Raw genomic sequence first — 17,892 nt, 5'->3', positions numbered from 1 at the left:
GTCTATTACTTTGTCTATTTGGAAATAGACAAAAGTCAAGGCCATTTTCACAAGTCTCAAGGAAAAAGCAAGCATCTATTCTTTTGGGAGTGTTAAAGCAAAATAAGCAGGAGGTCCATCAGCCTGGGGTTGTTTCTGTATCTGGAGGTCTTATGTAAGGACTCCAAAACTTAACTGGAAACAGTTGTCCTAACTGACTTGGAAAACAAAACAAAACAAAAAAATAAACAGTGAGCCTCAGCCAATCACAAACAGTCAACCAGCCAGTTGGTTTTACAACTAGGGACCACTCATCACACCATATCCAAATAAGGCAAATGACTTATCACACCATGCCTAAATAAGGCAAATACCTAGTTATAGTCAATCAGGTAATTTCTTTTTCCTGCTTCCCTGTTCAGCTGCAGAAGCTCCCTGCTACATTGCTGCAGCTGAGCTTTCTGAACCTCTTCTGGTTCAGAGTCTTGCCAGATTTTGAATCATTCTTTGCTCAAATAAACTCTGTTAAATTTGTCTAAAATTTTTCTTTTAACAGGAGCGATAATTAATGTGGGCAAAATGCTCACATAATAGTGGGAAATCAAAAGCCTGGGAGACGAAAGAGATTTATTTGTAAATTCCTTTAACAAAGGCGGTGTAGCATAAACATGGCTGTGGAACCAAACTGCCAATGTTCAAATTCCTTCTTTACCCTTTTCTAGATTTACAAGTTTGAATTTGATTTTCTGGGACTAAATTTCTTTTTCTGAAAATTGTTATACAAGAACCTACCTGTTAGGGTTGTTGTGGAGCAAGAATTCTTAATGTGGAGTCCACAGAATTTTAGCATCTGTGAACCTTGTGTTGAAAAAATTACCACCTTATTTCTATTAACCTCTCACAAAAATTTAGAGCTTCCTTCAATTATAAAGGCAGGGAACAGACCACAGTAGTATTAGCAGTACCCAGGGCTTTGTTTCTTAAAGAAATGACAGATATTTTCATATCACAGTACAGTTGTTGCGGATATCTTGAAATACTGTGATCATCACTACTTCAAAATTAACATATTTATTAGAAATGCCAGTATATTGCATGCAATTGCAAAATTTATTCACACTTGATGTCAGTCAGTTGGCCAACCATCCTACAGTTCTGTGCATCTTGGTTAATCATAATCACACTGTGAAGTCTCAATGTTTACACTGTGGTTCTCACATTCACACTGCTTTCCAGTATTCCCAAAATTTAAATGTTTACTGATCAACATGAGAAAAGAGGTGAATTGTTTTAATTTTGATAATGGTATTTCATTATAGTTAATTCCCTAGTAATCCTATACATTTAATTTCATGCACTTAGAAATTTGTACTTATTTGTATGAATTTAAGGGGTACAAGTGCAGTTTTGTCATGTGGGTATATCGTGTAGTAGTGAAGTCTGGGCTCTTAGTGTAACCATCACCTGAATGATGTACATTGTACCCATTAGGTAATTTTTTTTATCCCTCACACCCCTTCTACTTCCTGAGTCTTCGACGTCAATTATGCCACACTCTCTGCCCATGTGTTACACATTTAGCTTCCACTGGTGAGGACATGCAGTATTTTTGTTTCTGAGTTATTTCACTTAAGATAATGCACTATTTGAAGACTGCGTCTATAGGCTTCATCAGCTCATCAAAAGTGTTCGTGGCACAAATGAAGAAATCTTGAGGTAGAGGAATAAAAAGGGTACACGTGATCCTTTAAAAGAACAGTACCAGTCCCATATCAAATGCTAAATACACGGTCTGTAGCTATTGTTCTTAAAATACATATAGAACAGGAGTTGCATTATGGCCTATTCACTTTTGCATTCAAATGTAAAATATAGCTAGGATAGTGCTCTGCACTCTGGCATTCCATCAATGCTGAATGAATGAACGAGTGAAGTAGAATCTAGGTTGGCGCCCCAGGTCCCTCAATTGGGACTGGAAGGAACAGCTGTTAAGTTGTGGAGCGGCTTCTAGGAATCCAGGGAGCTCTGGAGTACGTTAGATGGATGGCTTCAGAGGGCTCAGCAGGAGACACAGCTGTGCCCCTAACAAAGTCCCAACGCGAGTGGAGACTGCAGGTGGCTACAGGAACCAGGTTCTTTCTTATTCCTCAAAGCTCTCCTTTATCACCCAAAACGACAATTAGCTCTGACCAAGGCTCCAGGTGAAGGGTTGGACTAACAGCGTCCTCGCCTTTTCCTGGGACCTAGTAACGGTTTTAGTAGCAGAACAGCCTTCGATTAAAGTCAGTGAGCGGGAGAGCCGCGGGTCTCGGGAAAGCTTCGGAGAGAAGCTCCGGGCAGAGCGCACGCCGCGCCCAGGAGCCCCGGCTCCGTCGCCACGCCCACTTCCTGCCCCATCCCGCGCCTTTCCAGGTCCCTCTCCCGGTGAACCGGATGCTCTGTCAGTCTCCTCCTCTGCGTCCTCGGCTGCTGCCCGGGTGCCTCCCGACGCCGCTGCCACCCCCGAGGGCCCAGCCAGGGGGCTCCCGGAGGCTGGCCTGGCAGGTGTGGAGCGCGGTAGGAGCTGGGCGCGCACGGTTACCGCGCGTGGAGGAGACACTGCCCTGCAGCCATGGGTGCCAGGGGCGCTCCTTCACGCCGGAGGCAGGCGGGGCGGCGGCTGCGGTACCTGCCCACCGGGAGCTTTCCTTTCCTCCTCCTCCTGCTGCTTCTCTGCATCCAGCTCGGGGGAGGACAGAAGAAAAAAGAGGTAGAATGAATCCCCTTGGCGGTCTCCTGTGGGCCAGGGCGGGCTGGGGCGGGCTGCGTTGCTAGACAGCCTCGCTGCGTTGCTAGGCAGCCGGGCCGCGGGCGTGGGCGATGGCGGACGCCGGGCGGGAGCCGCGGGGGTGGGAGGCCCTTGGGCGTTTCACGTGGGCTCCACAGCCTCCTACGTGGAGTTCGCCCAGTCTTGACGTGAAAAACCAGGAAGCGTTCACTTGATTCTTGAGTCAGGGCGCCTCGCATCTTTCAGACCCTGGGCGTTTTGACCCTCAGCTGGAGGCGGAGCTTCGGGCACTTGTGTCACTAAAAGGGGTGTGTTGGATGTGAACATACTCTTCGTTAGTATTTGTAAACCTACAGAAATCATTTCTTCCTTATTTTCTTACTCTGCTTCCTTCGTTATTCAAGAGGCAACAGAACACTGAAAGTGTGTTTTAAGTTATTCTGTATTTTTAGTTATACATTTTAAAAACTGTTTATGTTGCACTCACTTGTGAGAATAACCTTACGTTGTTATGCAAATCTTTTCTGAAGTTCAGACCACCTGATTTCAATTTTAGTCCTACCATTGATTTTGCTTAAGGTGAGATTTGAAGTGACTGTATTTAAAGTAGTCGTAGGTATTTAAGGTAGTTGCATAGTTACTGGTGAATTTCAGTTATCCATCATGGGTAGTTGATCTAGCAGCTTCAGAAAAAAATTTATTTTGGGAATATGGCCAAGATTTCTAATTGTGGACCGTTTTGGTGAGAGTACTGTGCTTATATAATTCAAGATGGTTTTTCCTGGTGAAGTTATACACGTACCCGTGGCTCAAAATCTGAGTCAGGTTTAAGGTATTACCAAAATTATCGTAATAGCTGATGGGAGGGAGTGAAAAAATAGCTTCACCTGCAAAGTAATTTTGATTCTCAGAATGGCCTCACCTGCAAAGTAATTTTGATTCTCTCTTTATTCTTTGCCTTGGACAACCGTGCATTCAATATTAACTACTGTCCTTCTCTTTAGCTTTTTTTAACGATGAAAGTAGGCCATATAAAGTTCTTGGTGGAATTCTGGTAAGGGATTTAGAGAAGAACCATTGTTAAATTAAAATTGTGTTTACAAATATAAATTAAAGATATTTTCTAGCACTTGGCATTTATATACCATATTCCAAGAGTTTTAGATTACATAGTTGTTCATGAGAAGGGTAGAGATTGAAAAGTAGATAGTTTGTTGTGGATTACCAAGGCAGAGGGCAGTAAAAGACTATGAGGAACTCCATGGAAATTCTAATGTTTTATCTCTTAGGAAGATCACTGACTACACTACCTTTAAATCGAAGGTAGAAAAAAATCTAAAAAGTGTACATGTTCATAGCATCTGAATATCTCCAATTGTAAGACTACTGTAATATGTGGAAATGTTAATTTAATATAATTAAATTACAATAATATCTGTTCCTATTAAAATATTGTACAGAAGATATTTTAAAAAAATGAAAAATTATGGTGAACATTGTTGAGGATTTAAAAAAGGTGTTATCAAAATTACTTTTCTTTGGTGTAAGCAGGAGAGACTGATACTAACATATGTTGTTGTTATAGTGTGCACATGAAAACTTAAAATAGTTGAAATTTTGATACTTCAATGAACATGCATATCTCTGAAATATAGGCCAGTTCCATATCTGGTACTCAGTTCACAAACTGTGATCTCTTCCAATATTGGAAAAGAAACATTCCATATTGGAAATAATGAGAAATGGTTGGTGACCAGTGTGGCCCTTCTGTAATGGTAGCCTGGGGTTATTTTGACCATATATGGTTTCTTTCTTGCTTGCTGACTTTAGAAGCTGATGCCCTGTATAAGATTTGACACCAGTGAACCAGAAAGTACAGCATTTGGAACTTAATTTACCACAATAAATATTACTGACATGTGTACCAGAGCTGTTGACTTGGCATGAGCGTGTTTTCCTTCTTTCTGGGGAAGTCAAACTGAAGTCTAAAGTTGAGCCTGGAGTCAGGAATGAACATTCCTTTCTTTAAAGGAAGTAACGCTTGTGGCAACTGTAGTTACCACCATGAGTTTTAGAGTCAGAGAGATGGTCCAGTTACACCTCAGCCTCTGTCTAATTGTGTGACATCAGGTAAACCACTTAACCTCCCTGAATTTTAGTTCCCTTGTTTTAAAATACAGATATAGTACTTACATCTGAGGGTTATTGTTGGGATTAAATAAGACTATTTATATAAAGTGCTTAATGCAATGCCTAGAATATAACAAATGATCACTAAGTGGTAGCTGTTACTTTGAATTCGTCATTTAAATGAAAACATTAGCAGTATGATGAGATTCTAAAATGTGGTAAGATTTTTTAATTGAATTTTTTTTGCCAAATAAATGAACTTCATAATAGTAAATTGTATGGGCTCTAGAATAAATTATCTGTTACTTATTATGAAACACTGAGAATTCCAAACTCTCTTAAGTTGTTTGAGAATTTCCCAGGGGGAGATTTTGCATCATAGAATTGGTGATACTCTGTGGATTTGTGTATGTGTGCATGTGTATGTGTATTATGTATATGCTTATTTTTACACACACATGCTGCTTCATTAAGACATTTTCATTCTTTAAAAATAATTAGTTTGGCCATACTCTCTGTTTGAGAATGTAGTCAAGAGAAATAGTTAATAGGCAAAGAAGACTGGAGATTTTCATAGTGACTTTCTTTAATGAAATTGAATATTGTCATTAATACTAATTTTTGAATCCTCAGTCATGTTAAGCAATGTGAGTTTGTGAGAGATTTTGGCTTCTTAGTAGTATATTATTTGCATATTCATATCTAGTGCATTTTGCTTTTATTTTGACTGTCTCTATTTTTTACATCATTAACACTTATCAGTTAATCAGCTTCATTTAAATTTATAATCTCTTCTGATAATGTTGAGCTCTTTTAGAGCTCAAATTCTGTAATGATTTTCAGTATACTTTTTGACTTTGCCACCATCAAAAGCAGCTGATATAATAATTTATCCTATCTGCAAAGAATGTGATTAGCTAATAGGCCATGATATGTAGGTAACAATGAGTATGGTATATGAAAAATTGAACAGCTCATAAAGATTTTCTAAGAAGTAAAATGTTTGCCTAAATGAAATATATTTCTATTGCCTTTGATGTAACGTCTATGTCATTAATGTTTTTAGGCACATTTTACACGGAGATGTATAATATCCAATTATTTTTTGTGGCACAAATGTGAAACAAACTTTACTGTCTTAGCAAATGATGAAAAGAGAAAGGATGGAGGTAAGCAATGGATGGATATTGCCTTTAAGCAAAGAACCTATGGGGAAGAAAAAGTTTGCAAACATAGTATAAAAATGCATGGTAATTATATATTAATATGTATATACATATACACAGATGATACAGATGTTAGGCAGTTTCATTTAGGTTAGATTATGTGTATGATAACCCCTTGGAGAGTGATTGGAAATGACAGGTCTTATCTAGAATAGCCAAAGCTGCTTGTCATGTCTGCCACAGTGTCACGGATGGTGGCAGAAGACATGGGATTCCTGTGTCACAGATGAAGATAGTTTATTACTCACAGCATAGAATTGCCAGAGTATCAGCATTTGCACTGGTTCTTTGAGCTTCAGTTCCCACAGAGCAACATGAAAAGGGCCAGATGATGCCCGCACATGTAGTGAGTTGCATTGCAGCAGAGGAGCTTTGAATTTAGGGAACTCAGATCTTTTAAAATAAACTTGTTTGGCCTCTGCCGTAGAGGGAGACCTTACCTTTATTAAACTCGAAAGTAAACAAACATGCCCATTTTTCTGGAGGAGGAGTCTATTTTCCATGGCTATGTGCTATACAAACATCCTTGGTCCAGAACAGGTCAGTCCTTCCACTTGCCAGTTGTGTAGAAACCCTTGAAGAATTCTCTCTCCAAGAGATAGGAACTTTGCCAAAAGGGAATGTTTTCAGGATTTTTTCTCCACATACATTCACCACCAGCATGTTCCGTTCCATATATGTACCCTGTTCAACACGTAAGGTACAGAGAAAGAGAATGAGTGGAAATGTTACCCGAGCCACATATTAATAACTCAACCTTTTGCCACATTTACTTTTTCATTCTCTTTCCCTTTAGCCCTGAATAGTCAATGATTTTAGATGTGAGTGTGATTTGTTATGCCCATGACTGTTGCTGGTTACTTCAGGGATCTCCAGGGTTTATTTGTCATATCAAACCATCTGGTGATTGCTTATTTCCATAAGAACCGCCCCTGGAGGATCATGCTGATGTTACCAGGATAGAAAAGTTGCCTTTGGCTAAGGGTAGGAGTTCTGTGATCCCCTACTGGAAACCTGGTAGATGATGAACAAATGTGTATTTGTTACATAACATTGTGTATGTGTGCAACAAATGGATAATATTTTTGCTAGTCTCTGTCAACTTTTTATTTCTATTTATTGGGCAAGATTTCTGCAGCTTCTCAAATTGAGCATATCTGAAAGGAAACTCTTAATCCTTCCCTTGGCCATCTGGTCCATCTGTTTTCTCATTGCTGTTAACAGTGCTGTTTTATGGAAAACAAATTTTAACATTCTAGAACTTCATTTTTTTATCTAATCACTTGCCAGTTTAATAAATGTTTGTAGTTTTTAACCTGTACTTTATAGACAGTACATGGGGAGGCTGGCTTCACATAATTTCTTGGGGAGTTATGCATGGATCTCTTATCTTACAAAAATATAATTACTCTTATTGTACATGGGTAAATCTCAGGGTGGATTTTTTTAGAGGTGTTGCCCCAGTTCTTTGGCTCCTGGCGTGGAGGAATCCCCAGTCAGGAATGATGACAGGCACTTAACACTTCCACACAAGCAGCTTTTATTGCAAGCACAGGAGCATAAAGTGAAAGGCCGTTTCCTGAGGGGAAATGGGTCTATCTCCATGAGTGGAGGAGACCTTGAAGTTTTACCACACTTGTGGTTTTATGTCTATGTCTTATGATATGCTATATGGGGGGTGGAATATTCATTACCTTTTCTGGAGAAAAGGATGGAGAATTCTTAGAACTAAGAGCCCTCCCCAATTCTGTCCTTATAGGGTCACTTCCAGAGGTTGCCATGGAATTTATAAACTGTCATGGTGGTAGTGGGTGTGATTTTTAACATGTTACTGCATGTTAATGAGGAAAAGGTCGCCTTTAAACATGAGTTACTAGGTTCTGTGAATGCTCCTGGCCAGGAAAAGTCCCTAACTGCAAGTTCCTGCTGTTGCAGGTTAGGTTCTAAGCACTCATTGATCTCCTTCTTTTTGCCCCCCTCCTCTTTTCCTGTGGTTAATGCTGCCCAGCTACACCTGTCCCTAACATATGTAACATATATATAAATATTTAGTTTGAATATTAAAGTTTCAAAAATGTTATTCACAAGAATGGATAATAGATTTTTTCATAATAAGTATTTATCTGCGTGCCCGTCCTTATTTCTATTTAACCTTGGAGCGAAAAAGATCAATAGTAAACTTAGAGAGTGTGTTGAAATCTGTGATAAAAATTTCAACGCAGAACAGCATCCCGAAGGCATGTGAAAAAAGCTCAGAGTAAAAGGAAGGCTGTACTGGCATATTTATTGTTATTAAAGTTTTGGTTGATCATATAAAGGTGTCTACCGAGTTTGACATTTAAAAGTGAAAAAAGTTTTCTTTGCCTTTCATGTTACCGTGAGAATGTAATGGAAAGGGCACTTAGTGTAGATTAAATAAGTTGTGGCATTGATTTTATTTACTGGACATGTTTGTTATTTATTTTAGAAGTATATTTTTTACAGATGGCTTAACATTGTTGTCTATATGATTTGACTTAACTTTTGGAAATATTTTGGTACAGAGTCTTCTCTGCTTGGAAACAGAGCAAAGCGTTGACTAGTTCATATAAGTTTAGCAGTAAAATTTAGGGTACAAAACTGATTATAAACTGTGGAATCTTCATATAAAATTTTTAATGGAAAGAAATATTGTATAACTTATAACTTAATGAATTTAACCAACTTGGGAGTTGAAAATAAGGTTTAAATTATATCAGGAAAAGAAAAATAAAACAGGTAACCATGGAGCTGACAGGATGCTAGACATTTCGCTTAGATTATTATAGCAGATTGAATGTTTGTGTCCTCCCCAATTTATAGGTTGACATCCTAACTTTGAATGTGAAAGTATTAAGAGGTAGGGCCTTTGGAAGGTGATTAGATCCTAAGGTTGGAGTGGTCATGAATGGGATTAGTGCCCTTATAAAAGGAACCCCGAAGAGCTCTCTCTTACTACACCATGTGAGGCTACGCTGACAAGAGGGCAATCTGCAACCCAGAAGAGAGCCCACACCAGAACAGGACCAGGCTGGTACTCTGATCTTAGACTTCCAGCCTCCAGAACTGTTGAGAAATAACTTTCTGTTATTTAAGCCTCCCTCCGAGTCTATGGTAATTTGTTATAGCAGCTGGAACTGACTAAGACAGTTACATAATCTTTACATCTTTGCATGGTGGACTGTTAGGGCAGACAGGTTAGTTTGTCTAACTTTTGTCTTTCTTAACAGTACCTTGGTTTGGTTTGGTTTAAGTATTGGGAAAAGCTGGGACACTTGTCAGCCTCAAGCAAGAATTTTTATTAGAGATCATTGTGATTATTCTAGTATCTTGCAAATTATTGTTTTAGGAGTGAGCGTATGATACAGTGCCTGGGACTTTTTGGAGAGTTTCCTTCTTTTTTTATAAAGTATACAAGGAAGGGAAGTTTTTTCTTCCTGTCTTTGGATATGTATGTGGCAATGGGATGCTTGAGTTGCTGAAGCCATCTTGTAACCATGAAGTACAAGCCTGAGGGCAAAACCAGAGCAGAAGAATAGTAGGAACATGGGTACTCGATGACATGACTTAGCTAGCCTTGTAATTGCTCTAACTCTGAACTCCTTGTTATGTGAGTTAATAACCTTCCTTGTTGTTTAGGACATTTTGATTTAGATTTCTGATTTTTTTGTATCTAAAAGCATTCTAAGGGAAGTCTTGTTGAATTAAAGGTTTTGCCCGTGAGTGTACAGTGTGTACATTTACAGTCTTACTGCATAGTTCTCCTTTTCTATGTTTTAATAACTAGCTATATAACTCTATTTGTGAATTAGATATTAAATTAGGTATATGTAGCCCTTCCTGATCCTTGAGTCTAGGTGATCAGTATTAGAAAACATCTGTGTGTGTTTGGAAGTGAATTTTTCCATGTGTTCCTTTTATTGAAATAACTTTTTATTGTATGAATTGAAGTTGTCTTTTTAGATGTTATGTGAACCAAAAGATTATAGAAAAAAGATGAGAAATAAATTTAATATGTCCTTTAAAAGCTGTTAGCCCAGGAAGAGAGTGGAAGAATAATTTTTGCCTTAGTATAGGATATGTTTTCTGTGTGAATGGTTTTTTTGTTGTTGTTGAAGAACCGGTGCCATAGTAGTGAATGCTTTTAAAAGTACTTATTTCTTTTATTGTGTGTGTGCTTTTAATAGATTGGTAGGTGGTTTCATTTTAGAAGCATACTAAGTAAAATACAGGGAGACATTTAAGTTTTATTTTGAAAAGATCGTATTTTAATAATGTTCTTTTGGTTAACATTTGAATTAGGACTAAGCAAAAGAAAGATCGGAACCTCCCTTAAGGAGGAAGGAATGCTGATTGGTCAACGTTTTCTAGAGTTTTCAAGGGGAATAAAGGTTTTTGTTCTTATTCATGAAACTAGAGTGGCTGTGTCTTGCCATTGTTTCCTGTATGTTTTTCCTCTTGGAGCCTTTATGGGGAGAAAGCGTTGCTGAATCAAGGTCTAACACTATTATGATGGTACTGTAATTCAACTTAGCTTCCCGCTGACAGCTACATGAGTCACATGCTTTGATGTTGGAGCATAGTGCATATCATGAGAGAATAGTAGCTGTAGAATGTGGTTTTTTATACTGCATTATGGAATGTTAGTGCAGCAAAGTCAGCTTTCAGGCCAAATAACAAAGGTGGGACTAGAAAATAAGGTTTCCTGACACCAAAGTTGATATAATATTTCCATATTCCCATGCTCAGCTATTGAGACTTTATGCTGTCAGGGTCCCTCCGGCCCCTTTACCACTCTCATACTATTCATTACTATCACTGTTCTTTCCTCTGCCCTTTCAGACGTGATCCTTCATGGAACTTTCTCTTCAAGGCACTTTTTTAAATCCAGAAAATGATTAAAGATTTGGCAGATGTAAAACAAGCCTATTAATACTGCTTAAACTTGCCTGCTTTGAGAATATAATTTATAAAATTAGGTCTTCTGTTTCTTTATGAAGCTATTTAAATAAATGAAATTAGGCTAAAGGGAGCCTAAGTCACAAGCAGCATCCAGACTTATATACACACACTACATGGATTAAGTATGAGGGTAAGGTTCTGTTCCATTTTTCTTCTCCAGACTGTTCTGTTTATAATCCCCAACACTAAGTAAATCACTCTTACATATATATTGCTGAGGTCAGAAATCTGGGCACGTTTCACTCAGGTCTCAAACTTTTACCCACTTGTGAGTTTTTCATCACCCTGCCCTCCCACCTCAGCTAAAGATATCATCCGAGACTTCTCCAGAGAATGACAAGTCTTTGAGGAGTGCTGTTTAAATACCATTGGCCTATAGGACACAGTCCAAACTTCTTTGCATGCTATTTAATTTCTTTTCTAAGTGAGCCTTTTTCTACCTCTCCTATTTTATATCTCACCATTCTTACATGCTTCCTTCTGTATCACCGTAGGCGAGTTACCTCCTTTTCCCCATTTTGGATGAGGTACTCCTCCTTTGTGCTCATATAGATGGATCTTTATAGCACTTGTGTGCAGAGTTGTCTATTGTTTGTCATTCCCTTTATAAGCCCTTTGAGGAGTAGGGTTGGTTTTTTATATCTATATCATTGTATTGAAGCATAGTGCCTTGCACTTGGTAAATGCTTAGAAAAGTTACTTTGACCAAATTACTTAATCTTACTAAGCCACAATTTCTTCATCTGTAAAGTGGAGATAGTCTGCTCGTCTCTCCTGTAGAGTTGTGAGTGTTAAATGAGATAATACTGTAAAGTGCTTAGCTTGAAATAATGCCTGAAATGTAGTAAGTGCCTAATGAATGTTAGCTTTGATGCTGATATTGGTGAGTGAATTCTCAGGATGTGGTATGGGTTGTTTGTCATGTTTTCAAAGTGATTTTTTTTTTTTTTTCTGGTAGTACAAACTGATTTGGCATTACAAAAGTTTTAAAAAATACTCAGTTTTCCTATTTGACAAATTCTGGTACTGAATTGGCTCTTGAGAAAGCTGCCATTGATTTCCTCATTTCCAGATCTAATGGGGACCTTTGCTACTTTACTTTTCTATGGCATTTGACGTTGTTGGCTAATTCCTCCTTTTTTGAAACCTCACTGCCCGTAGCCTTTATGACATGGCCCTTACATGGCTTTATACTAGAATGATGGGTAAGAAATTATTAGAGTACCACTGTTTCCTCTTCTATTTTGCTTGCTATTGATTTAATTGTCACTTTTCTTTGGCCCTTAGTTGAGGACTATGACATTGTATATTATTTGAGTTGGTCTTTCTCCCTTTCTCTTTCATTTGCTCTTTTATTCTGTTTTTCTTATTTTATGGTTTGGTAGTGTTAGAGAATGGAATTAGAGTGAAAAGCAGATAATGTGAAGTCTAGCCCCATTGTTTATCTTTGCAAATATTTTATCAGTTTAGACTACAGTTTCCTTCTTTACAAACTGCAGATAATAATACTTGCCCATGGTTGTTTTGAAGATGAAGTAAAATAAAAGTGGTAACTTATAAAGTGTTAAGGTTTTTATAAAAGTTAGTTCTAGAAAATGACTTGTGGTTTGTAAGTTTTTTGATACAAACTTGGTGTTCTTGGGCAAGTCACTTAATCTTTTGGAACATCACTTTTCCTCAAGTATAAAATGAGAGAGTTGAATAAGATCAGGATTTGTGAACCTGGTGAAAATAGGAAGTTTCCCATTAGTTCTCTGAAATTATGTACATTTTTGTTTTATGGGATAAATACATTTTTCTAATGTATCTGTAATTTTTATTAGTTTCTAAAAAGGTTAAAAACTGCTAGAGTAGACATTTGCTTAGATCCTTTCTAGATTTTAAGATTATATGAAATTTGGAAGTAGAATGATTTATGGTAGTTTTTCTGTACATCAAAGCCAATATTCTGTCTTAGAAGTTGACTCATAGTAACAGTTCTGCTTTGATTTGATTATAACTTTCTTATCATAAAGAAGCCTAACTAATATTACTTTTCAACAATTGAGTTATATGATCCATAGGGAATAACCAAAACTAATTGTGCCTGAGCTAAGTTCTTTTATTTGACTATCAAATAGCAATTAAATTTACACTCTCATTATTTTTGCCTGTTTCAAATGCCTAATCTACAGCACCACAAATTAAAACAGTAAGCTACTTTTGTATACTGCAGTAGTTATCAAAGTGATTCACTGGTGTTATAACCACAGTAACTCATGATAGACAACTTAGAGAAGTTATTTGCCTAAGTATGGTCATCACTGCTGTCTCTTGTGTTTAAGGTACATGTTACAACAGAGTAGAAGTACAAAATATAAATCTAAAAAGGGATTGGGGAGGGAGCTGATTGTACTGTTTACCTTTTTTCTGTATTCCTTTTCCTTGCAAAGTTACTTCTATGAAGTTAGGTTACACTTATATTAATAGCACTTCTCTACATAGATGAATCTTTGTTTTTTGCATTTTCATAAAGTTCCATCATGACAGAGTAAGTAGATATTTCCAGGGAACTTTATACTGTGTCTTACTGATTTATTTCTAAACTTCTTGAGTATGGGGACTTCTTTATTTTTGATGTCTGTGCCATTATAATCATAGCAGAAGCCCAAAGTAGATGATGAGCCTTTTATGTTTTATGACTGCTGTCTGGCTGTTGATTTAAGTATGTTGTAAATGCTTTTTATATCATGTATTAATACTTTTTGATGGTTTTAAATATAATATTATTGGAATGAGCAATAAAAATACTTCTGGGTATCTTCTCCCTAAAATATGGCGCATGCTACTGAACAAAGGGCCAAGTTACTGAGGTTTCTATAAAATGTGATCTGTCATTCCTTTTTCCAACAAATATTTATTGGTAAATACTACATATTAGGTAGGTACTGTGCTGGAGGTAGAGTGATTAAGACAGCCGTTATCCCTGATATAGCCTGCAACTCATAGCCCAGTGAGAGATTTCACACAGAAAAGCAGGCAATTAAAATGTAGTGTGAGAAGTGCATAAAGTGGGAAATATTGGGTGCTATGGTAGCACATTGGGGTAAGCTGAAAACTGAGGAGATAACCTTAGGAGACAGCCCAATGAAGAGGAAGAGTGCTTGAGTCAGAGGAACATAGCACTGGTAAAGGTCCAGCAGTATGAAAAAGCGCAGCAGATTCAGAGAACTCCAACTAGTTTGATATGGCTAAGTTTAGAATACACAGAGTTTAGGAGTAATGGGTTCAGGCTGGAATGAAAGCCAGAGTCAAATCCTGAAGACCCTTGTAAGCCATGTTAAAGAACCTGGATTTGATCCTGAAAGAGTGGGGAGAACTGAAGGGTTTTATCTTGGAGGTGACAAGATGAGTTTTATATTTAGAAGGATTGCTCTGGCCATGCTGTGGAGAAGAGCTTAGATGGGCGTGCAAGATCGGAGGAAGGGCAATGATCTACTCAAGAGGTTACTGCAGAAATCAAAGTGAGAGGTAATGATGACTTGAAATTGGTTGTGGCAGTGAGAATGAAGAAGAATAGCTGAATTTCAGACCTATTTAAGAGCCAGACTAGACAGTACGTGGTAATTGATTGTGTGTGGAATAAGGGAAAAGGAGACAAGAATCATGACTACATTTCTTGGTAAAGGGAAAATTCTAAGATTTTGGAAGGAAAATACATGTTCACTTTTGAGAATGTGTGAGATGCCTGTGTGAAATCTCTAAACTGAGACATTTGAGAGGCAGTAGTATGGTTATCGAGGTTTGATCGGGGCTAAAGATAAAATGGATTTGGAAATCATTAACATAAATGGGAATTGAATTCATGGTGGTGGATAAAAATCACCTAGCTGGAGTATAAACAGTAAAAATAGAGGACCTAATGCAAAACACTCAAGGATACAGATATTTCAGTGTGCTACAGAAGGTATGCTTGCAAAAGATACCCAGATACCCAGACTGTGCTGCCAGAGAGCTGGAAAGAAACCCAGCAGATTTTGGATGTCACAGGAGGAGAGTGTTTCAAGAACGGGTCAACAGTGACAAGTGGTGACTTCTGAGAGGTTAAATAAAAACTGCAGAGTCCTTTGGATTTAGCAGGGAACAGTTAGTTCTACTACAGTGTTAAGTTGGAAACTAGAATGTAGTAGGTTACTGAATGTGTGGATTGTGAGGAGGTAGATAGCTCCTAAAATATTTATATTTTTAAAAAATTTTTATGGTTGGCACTTTGTATATCTTTGTAAGCTTCATAACAATGGATACTGCATTTGCAAATTGAGCTTATTAATATTATAGAGAATATCAAAGATAACTATTAATAAAAATTACTCAGCCTCTGAACTAATTTATTGGTATGTATTCTTAATGTCTTCTCTGGACAGCATTATCAGAAGATGGTAGTTCGAATATTTAGAGTAGTGCGTTCACGTAATATACTTTCCTCAATGTCTAGACGAAAGTATAGAATTAAATAGCCATTCTTTAATAATATGCCTCTCTCTCATGGTGGGGTACAGCAGTTTTATTGTCAGTATATTTTCATCATCAGATCCAAAGTATGTTTTCTGAAGCTCAGAAGCAAATTTCAGTGGTTGGTGTTTTGAGGAACACAATTTTAAAAGTATAGTATCATCTCATTTATTCCTCATAGGATTATTTTGCACAGGTGCTATTGTTACCATTTTAAGATGAGAAGACCTAACTAAGTTTTAAGATTTTTGTTCCAAGGTAGCACAGCTGGTAAGGGAAAGAGCTGGGCCTCAAGTACCAATAATCTGGCTTTAAGTTTACCACATTTTTCATCATATATGCCTCAGAGAAGGCATATTATTTGTTTACCTGGCTTTAACATGAGTCATACTTTGTTCTTTTAATTTGTGTTGTGTTCTTTATTGGTCTTTACTTAGTAATGACCAGTAGGAGGGGCTTTTATTCAATGTGTTCTTGGCTAAGATTGTAGCAAATTTGTAATCTGTAATAGAGGTTCTAGTCATCTCTCTTTTAACTTTTAACTCTGTGATCTTGGTTACGCCACCATATCTTTCTGGGTTACAGTACTCTTGGCAGGTAAAAATTAGAGTTGAGCTAGATCAAAGATGGCTTTGAACTCGCAACATCTTATTCCTTTTAATAAAAGAACTGAAAAATACTTCAGGGCAGTAGGGGAAGCTTTATTTTCAAAAGAACACTGCAGTTAATATTTTTTAAATTAAAAAAAATGTTCTCCCTAACTTATTGTTTCTTTACTTGGCCCCCAGGTATTAAATCACTCTTAGTTCTATGATAGCACTTTTTAAAATTCTTCTATAATATGTTAACATGAGATCTTTTATTTGTCTTCAAATCTCGCACAGAACCTAGCCTTTCATCTTGCCCAAAGTATACCTAAGTATTTGTTTATTATTTACAATAGTAGCAAACAGCACAAGGTTCCCTTTAAATAGTACTTGGAAAGAGGCCAGTTTGAATTTAGTTAATATGATGTAACATTTGCAAATATAACAAGTAGCTTTGCCTCTCTGTGAAACTTTGTATTTTTTTTTGTGCACATATTGAATACTTAGATATGGACCATCTCCTGTGGCAGTATGTAGGAATCAAACCATTAAGAAATTGCTGAGAGGAATCACGTGTTTGCCTTCGGTTTGCTGGTAGTGAAGGACACATTAAATAATGTGTGGTACCTATTATTTTTTTCCTCTGTAGACTTCCCCTCCTTTTGCTCCTCTTTGTTTTCATCTTAACCATCTCCTCCTCTATAGCCACATAGGTAAGCAGGCAAGGCTAAATGTGTAACTCATTCCTCTTGTCATAATAATTGGCAGAGGGTTGGGCAAGCGATTAGAGCCGTTTTCTGACATTTTTCCAAATGGAACTAGCAGGAAGATTACCTTGCTAATTGGCTTGTGAAATTGGAAGGATGTGCTTTTAGGTGGCCTGTCACTTCTGGCATGAAAAACTCTGGTGGAGAGAAGCTAAGCAGAAACACAGAGAGAAGAGGTATTCGTTTATTCAATAAATATTTAAGAACTAACTATGTGCCAGTTTTGTTCTGGGTGCCACCAGTACGGAAATAAAACATATGAAAATTGTTGCCCTCGTAGAGCTTCTGTGTAGCTAGAGGGAGTACTACCAACACCAGTGAAGTTCTGGGATCTAATCATCCGTGAAACCAAATTTATCTCCATCCATCCTTATTATATGAACTTATAAATTCCCTTTTTGCCCAAACTAAATTGAATAAGGCTTATTGGCATTTGTAGTTTCAGACATTTTGATGAACATGAATGACATTTATAATTTCTTTCAGCTTTCATTAAGAAGATAATACAGAATTTAAAATATATAAATTCTGATTGATGAATTTGAGTAAAACTTTGTCATATATTTTTACACTTTTTTTCAGTGTTTGGTAAGTGGAGATTATCTTATCCTTTATGTTTTCCCTCATATTCTACTCTAGGCTTTAATTTCATGGTTTTCTGATAAGGCGCTTTGGTTAACTACTTTCTTTAGTCATTCAGGAAGATGTAACTAATTATTTAGTAAATATTGCCAAGTGGACCTACCTTAGACTAGATAGTTCTGGTGAGTCATTGTGTGATGACTTATGTATTGAATGAGCAAATTTTTGAGAAACTATAAAAATTCAATACTTAGTTTCTTTTATTACTACCATATATGATTAAGAATACTATGTGAAACAGTTTCTTTGTACTCTTAAGATTGTTTAAATATTTTTATCCCAGGTGCTTCTACATGTGGCATAGTAAGTACTGTAAGATAGAT

General features: G+C 37.2%; 1 protein-coding gene across 9 annotated transcripts in view; it reads left to right on the top strand.

Annotated features, from left to right (window-relative positions):
- Positions 1 to 2,279: 2,279 nt before the first annotated feature.
- The window catches only part of TUSC3 (tumor suppressor candidate 3), a 144,824-nt gene continuing 129,211 nt past the window's right edge, over positions 2,280 to 17,892 (top strand). For 8 of the 9 annotated variants that reach the window (XR_011235238.1, XR_011235237.1, XM_069485209.1 and 5 more), the window contains exon 1: positions 2,423 to 2,728. Coding sequence is in view for 5 of the 9 variants with exons in the window: in XM_069485206.1 (XP_069341307.1) it covers positions 2,591 to 2,728 (138 nt within the window). In the remaining 4 variants the exon portion in view is untranslated. Of the gene's footprint in view, positions 2,729 to 17,892 lie in introns of all 9 variants that reach the window. The other variant, XM_069485205.1, reaches the window with a different exon arrangement.

Source organism: Eulemur rufifrons, chromosome 12 (assembly GCF_041146395.1).
Source record: "Eulemur rufifrons isolate Redbay chromosome 12, OSU_ERuf_1, whole genome shotgun sequence".
Taxonomy (NCBI): Eukaryota; Metazoa; Chordata; class Mammalia; order Primates; family Lemuridae; genus Eulemur; species Eulemur rufifrons.
Note: the sequence above shows the minus strand (reverse complement) of the source record. Positions and strands in the feature narration are given on the sequence as shown.